Here is a 6,000-nt window from a genome sequence, read left to right on the forward strand (position 1 = left end):
ATTAATGGTTCATAAAGCAGCAGTTATTCAGTTATATTGGGTTCCTCATTTGCATATGAAGCCTTTAAGAAAACTGTAATGAACATGTTTAAGTTTAATTTATGACCAGCATGTGATGTTTGTGAGTGTCTGTCTGTCCAAATCAGTGTTCAAGTCGAACCGTAGTGAGATGGACTGGGTGCTGAAGCGTAGCGGTCCTGCTGACTATGACAGCTGCAGTGGCTGCATGCTGAGACTTAGAGGCCTGCCCTTTGGCTGCAGTAAGGAGGAGATTGTTCAGTTTTTCTCAGGTACATGAACACTGAGACTTTTGGGTAAATACTACATAAAGTTGTATTGATGTTACAGTAGATATTTTAGTCTGAAGGATAGTTTTTCAGTGCTGTAGTTTGTGTTTTGTTTTTTTTATTGTTATTCAGAACACCGTAGCAGTCAAATGAGATGCAACCATAAATTTAATTTAAGACAAACACTTAAGAAAGCCCTTTGTCGCTTCATTGCAATATAGACCTTGTGCAGAATATTTAAAAAGGCTATAAAAAGACAAGTCTTTTTAAAAAAAAAAAAGAAAAAAAAGCTGTCAACTTCACACGATCTTCACTATAAACAGGGCTATATTAGGAAATGTGATGTGGATCATTAAAAGAAAAAAAGAAATCCAAATACTGCCAACTTCACTTTGAACAGTACTTTTCACTTTTGCCACTAAACCCCATTGCAATACATAGGCATATGCTAACCTTCAGAGTAGATTGACAGGTTATTAAACTTAACATGATTAACTGTGACTAAGTTATTAAACATGTCTGCGTGTTCTAATGTGTGTTTGTTCTTGCAGATTAGTCATGCTGTGCTTACTAATTTGTCCTTGTCCGAATTGTTAGTAGTACAGCAATGATGTTGGTGTTCTGTTAGTCCATTATTTAGCACATTTGTATGACTTAAGATGCCATAGCTCCTAAAGTATTTAATAATAGAATGAGCTGGGCTGTTTTGGCTGAGGGAAGACAATCCCATAAAACTGATCTGGGGTCAGTATTAATGACACTGGCATTGGCTATCTAGGATAATATACACTAATGATTAATATACCGTAGATGGATACTAATATTATATTTTTTTCAGATAAAGCATAATTTGGCCATTGTGCTACATATACTCTGTAGTTGTTGTTGTTTTAACAAAAAAAAACAAAAACAAACAAAGGTGAACATACAGTGGCTTATAAGCTGACTCCAAGGCAGTTTTTTTTTTCTTCTTCTGTTCCACTGCTGAGCAGCAAGTGTAAAGTCAGTCCCCTAAGATGCTCCTATTTTAAGTAGTATGAGATAATACAGCTGTTGTTTATTTGCTTTAATGACCCATTAATCCTTAAAGCTCCACTGATGTAGTGGGTGTTGTACAATCAATTCTATCAGTCTACCTACCGACCTATGTATTTGTGTGCTTGGGTTAAAGGGTTGAGAATCGTGCCAAATGGGATAACTCTGCCAGTGGACTACCAGGGGAGGAGCACAGGGGAAGCCTTCGTGCAGTTTGCCTCAAAGGAGATAGCAGAAAAGGCTCTGGGGAAACACAAGGAAAGAATAGGGCACAGGTGGGACAGATGGGAAAGGGACGGGCTGGACTGGGTTGGGCTTCTGTTAACAGCATTTAATGGGTGGTGATATTAGAATAATTGTGGTATTATTGGGTTGGGGTCTGAATATAAGCATGGGTGGATGTGCTAGTGTGATTATTATTATTTATTTTTTTATTTTTGGTAAAACTGATAAAATGGTAATTAATAATGGGTGGATCATGTTATATTTATTTTTATGCTAATAAGCTTAATTGGTTTATATATTGTAATTAAATGTGAAATATTGGGATGGTCTGTCTGTTTTTTCAAATAAAGGTTGGTGTATTATTTTTGTCATAGACAATTTTCCCGTGTTCATTTAAGATGTGGGAGCTCTATTTAATTGCCTTACAGAAACATTTGGGTTTAATAAATGATTCATTGGTCCTTATTTTATGACCTTCGTTGATTTATGTAGATCATTTATTATGGGTGGGGGGTATAAGTATAGAATTAAAACAAACAGCCAGCACAGGTTCAACCATTAAAGCAGAGAAACAATAAAGCACCTAAAAGCCCTGTAATGATTTCCTTGGCTGTAAGTAACAGTGGTGAGGTTGGTGTAGAAATCCTTTACTTCAGCCTTAAGCCCAGCTAGTGAGATTTTGAGGTCAATCATTCAGACCACTGATTAGAATATTTCTACTTTTGTGTCTTTATCTTCTCTCTGTAAATTATATCTATGTTTGTAACCTTAATTGAGCCACTTCAACACCTTAACCCTCTCCTCTGCCTCTTGTTTTTTTTTTTTTATCCTGCGTATCTCTATGTACCTCATATTTCAGGTACATAGAGATTTTTAAGAGCAGTCGTAATGAAATCAGAGCCTACTATGAGGTGCCCCGGCGGGGAATGGGAGCCCAGAGACCAGGGCCCTATGATAGACCAATGATGAGCGGCCCCAGAGGAGGGTTTTTTGGTCCTTCTCCTGGCCGTGGTGCCACCATGATGGATAATATGAGGAGTGGAGGTGGTTACGGAGGAGGTAAGCAGTTTTTGTCTGACCCTGTAGAAAAGGACCTTCAGTTATATTCAGAATAAATTATATTCAGTTCTCTCTCATTCTGCTGGTGTAAAGAGCCTTGTTTCACCTGTAGTGTATCTGTGAGCGGTGAACTGCAGATTGTCTTTGCTGTGTTACTGTGTCCAGGTTACAGTAACTTTGACAACTACAATGGGTTCAACAACTACTGTTTTGGCAACGGCATGTTTGACGAGCGAGTGAGAGGAGAGAGGGGAGGAAGAGGTAAAGTTCAGATTTTATTTGCCTTTCAGAGTTGTGTATTTGGAGTTTAGTGCCCCTGCTGAAAGGCTGGAATATTTTCTGATATTTGGTGATTACATTTGGTTAATTGCATTTTATTTTTCTCAAACATGTACTTTATCTGCACAAAACATTTGTTAATGAAAACAGGAATGTGCTTGGATGTTTAGTAAGTTGCCCAAGGACATTTTAACATACGGATGAAGGAACTGAGGATTCCTGCACTGCCAAGCTTCTGAATAGTAGACCAACCCTCTCTGAATCTAAAAACTGAAAACAAGATTTTTGGGGCCCACAGTTGCAAACTGAGTAACCAGTGAGGAACGTAACTTGTCTATCCAGAAGATATGTTTAAAAACCACGTGTACTACTACACCACACACCCCTGTTTCAAATGATTAAAATAGAAAATAACTTCTGAGCAATTTCAGACTTCTACATGTTCCAGCTTGTATGATTTGAAACTAAAATCATTCAAAAGGCTTTTTTTTTTTTTTTTTTTCTTTTTTTTCAGGACAAATGATTGCCTTGCCTTTTTCAACAGCCATCTTAAAAATTGTCACCATCTTGAGTTTTCAAATAGCTTATCATGAAACTGTAACTGGTACTTCTACCTGCCTGTGAATGATTTCCCTGCAATTTTATCTACTGCACTAACTGCTGATGTCAATAAGTGAAATTAGGATTTGCTTTGTGAAGCAGATGTCTATGGCAGTAAATCTAAGACTTCTCAGTGAAGATTTAACACCTTTTATGTAAGAAATATATATTATACACACATGAAATACTGAATTACTGTTTTGTTTTTCTCTCCGCCCCACCACCACCACTTAGGAGTGGGAAGCCATGGTTACAGTAGTCAGAGTGATGTCGGCTCAGGCTTTCATAGCGGTCATTTCGTCCATATGAGGGGTCTACCTTTCCGTGCCACAGAGGGAGACATCGCTAAAGTAAGAAAACGCTAATCTGATGATTTGTCTTAATGTCTGGATCAAGAATATCAAACTCTGTGGATTTAACTGAAAATATTTTTATTAGGTGGCAGAAAACTGCATTATTCAGTTGAGTGTGTCACGTGTGAGAGAGGGTTTTCATACTTTCTCATTTTTGAAGTTAGAAGTTGGAAATGTATTATCTATGTGGGAACCCAACCTGTCCAGTCCTTTAGATCTGAGATGTCTGGTTTCTGCTCATGTCTTAAAATATCCAGAATTGTATTAACCTTCATTTATTTTTCACAGTTCTTCTCTCCTTTGAACCCGTTAAGGATCCACATCGATATGGCTCCCAACGGCAAGTCAACTGGAGAAGCAGACGTGGAGTTTCGCTCCCATGAAGATGCCGTGGCCGCCATGTCCAAAGACAAAAACCACATGCGTATGATTTGGCTTTTTTTTTTCTCTCTCTCTCTCCCCTCAAGCCAGTGTTTCCATTACTCTCACTCAGAGATACTTGTCAACTCACAGCAGAGATGCAGAATAAGACAGTGGGAAAAATTAAAATAAAAATGTCAGTGAGGCAGAATTAACATAGGAATACATTTTAAGGAGGTTAGTCTTCCTATTGAGCTTAGACCAAGTGTCTAAGATATTTCAGCTTGATTATCTTTACTAATCAGTTTCAGATAAATGCATACATGTCATTTACATTAATGTCTAACAATATTTATTTTTAAATGAAACGTCCATAAACCTCTTTGACTGATTGGGTTGATGTTGGTTTTCCACAGAACATCGCTACATCGAGCTGTTTCTTAACTCGACAGCCAGCGGTGCCGCTGAAATGAGTGAGTTTTAACAGTGTTTTGTTCAGCTTGATACAGTTTCATTATACATTTATAATTTTGAGAATGAATTTGATCATTTTCAAACCAAATGATCTTTTTTGAAAACCTTTCAGGCCGTGGCAGCGGTGGTTACTATAGTAACTCAGGAGGAAGCTCCCGGAGCAGCGGGCTGCGAGGTGCATACTGATGATGTCATCCCACAGCTCCAGTCCATCCTGGCGTTCATGTCACGTCTCTGAAGGCCACATTTAATCAATGAGTGTTTCTAAGCAGGAAAGCTGACGTGAAGTTCCACATTTTCTGTCCTTTTTGTTTTTAAAAAAAAAAAAAAAAAGGCAGAATGAAAAAAGTAAGACACAGACATGACCACAACGAGCACTATTTTCACACTATTCCTAGAAGCATATGAAGAACAACATGGCTTACACGGAGATAAAAATCCCGGAGCTGTCACAGGTGCTGAACGTGGTCAACTGGTCATGTCAAAGGATTCATGTTTCTTAAAATTGAAGATTGTAGTACAGTTTATCTGAATACACACAAATACAGAAAAGATACAAATTGCAGAAAGATGTTGTCTTTTGTAATTATATTTTATGGAATGGTATTAAGAGCGTTACATCTGAATGCATTAGTTTTTGACGACTTTAGTGGGATGCACTTTTTTTTTAATTCTCCAGTGCAGCAGGAGCTTCATCCCACAGAGCAACAGCTGTGGTGTTTGATATGTAAGGGGTGGGTGGATTGCTTTGGTTTGGGTATCTCGTTGCAAGTCTTCATAGGTTGCGGTCTTAATCATCTTGATTGAAGTGTGTTCAGATAATAACATCCATTTGACCTTGACTTCAGATCAGCTTTTCTGGTTGAGAATGTTTTGTAAATGTGAGCCTGTGTGTTTTTTATGAATGTTTTCACAGTTCATTACAGAATTTAAAAAAAATAAGTTGAAATATTATATTCCACTCTCAAAGAGTGGAATTAAAATAAAGTCTATATTTGAGCTGTAAGATAGCTTGTGCAGCTGTTGTACATTTTGCCTAATAAATTTTATATTTAATTGTCTTTCTGACTGTGATGTTATTTGAGGACAAATCTCCATATTGAGGTTATTGAAATAAGAGTCCACATTTTGTTTAAAAAAAGCAAAGCTGATTCAAGTTGAGGACTTGAATCGGCTAGGAAAAAATGACAGGAAGCAGGAACCCATTCTGTGAGTGTTTAATCAGAAACTGCGAAACAGTCAAGACAACAGACTGTTGGCAACAGAGTTAATTTTAAACTGCAAAGTAAGCTAAAGGGCAACGGTGGTAATCGATATTTATATACAAT

General features: G+C 37.5%; 1 protein-coding gene across 2 annotated transcripts in view; it reads left to right on the top strand.

The window, feature by feature from the left end:
- The window catches only part of hnrnph3 (heterogeneous nuclear ribonucleoprotein H3 (2H9)), a 9,323-nt gene extending 3,590 nt beyond the window's left edge, over positions 1 to 5,733 (top strand). For both annotated transcript variants that reach the window (XM_026170613.2, XM_026170623.2), the window contains exons 4-11: positions 147 to 290; positions 1,459 to 1,597; positions 2,407 to 2,606; positions 2,772 to 2,867; positions 3,720 to 3,835; positions 4,127 to 4,262; positions 4,615 to 4,671; positions 4,785 to 5,733. In XM_026170613.2, coding sequence (XP_026026398.1) covers positions 147 to 290; positions 1,459 to 1,597; positions 2,407 to 2,606; positions 2,772 to 2,867; positions 3,720 to 3,835; positions 4,127 to 4,262; positions 4,615 to 4,671; positions 4,785 to 4,858 — 962 coding nt within the window. In that variant the 3' untranslated portion in view covers positions 4,859 to 5,733. The remainder of the gene's footprint in view (positions 1 to 146; positions 291 to 1,458; positions 1,598 to 2,406; positions 2,607 to 2,771; positions 2,868 to 3,719; positions 3,836 to 4,126; positions 4,263 to 4,614; positions 4,672 to 4,784) is intronic.
- The last annotated feature ends 267 nt before the right edge of the window (positions 5,734 to 6,000 follow it).

The sequence above is a fragment of the Astatotilapia calliptera genome, chromosome 1 (assembly GCF_964374335.1).
Source record: "Astatotilapia calliptera chromosome 1, fAstCal68.1, whole genome shotgun sequence".
Classification (NCBI taxonomy): Eukaryota; Metazoa; Chordata; class Actinopteri; order Cichliformes; family Cichlidae; genus Astatotilapia; species Astatotilapia calliptera.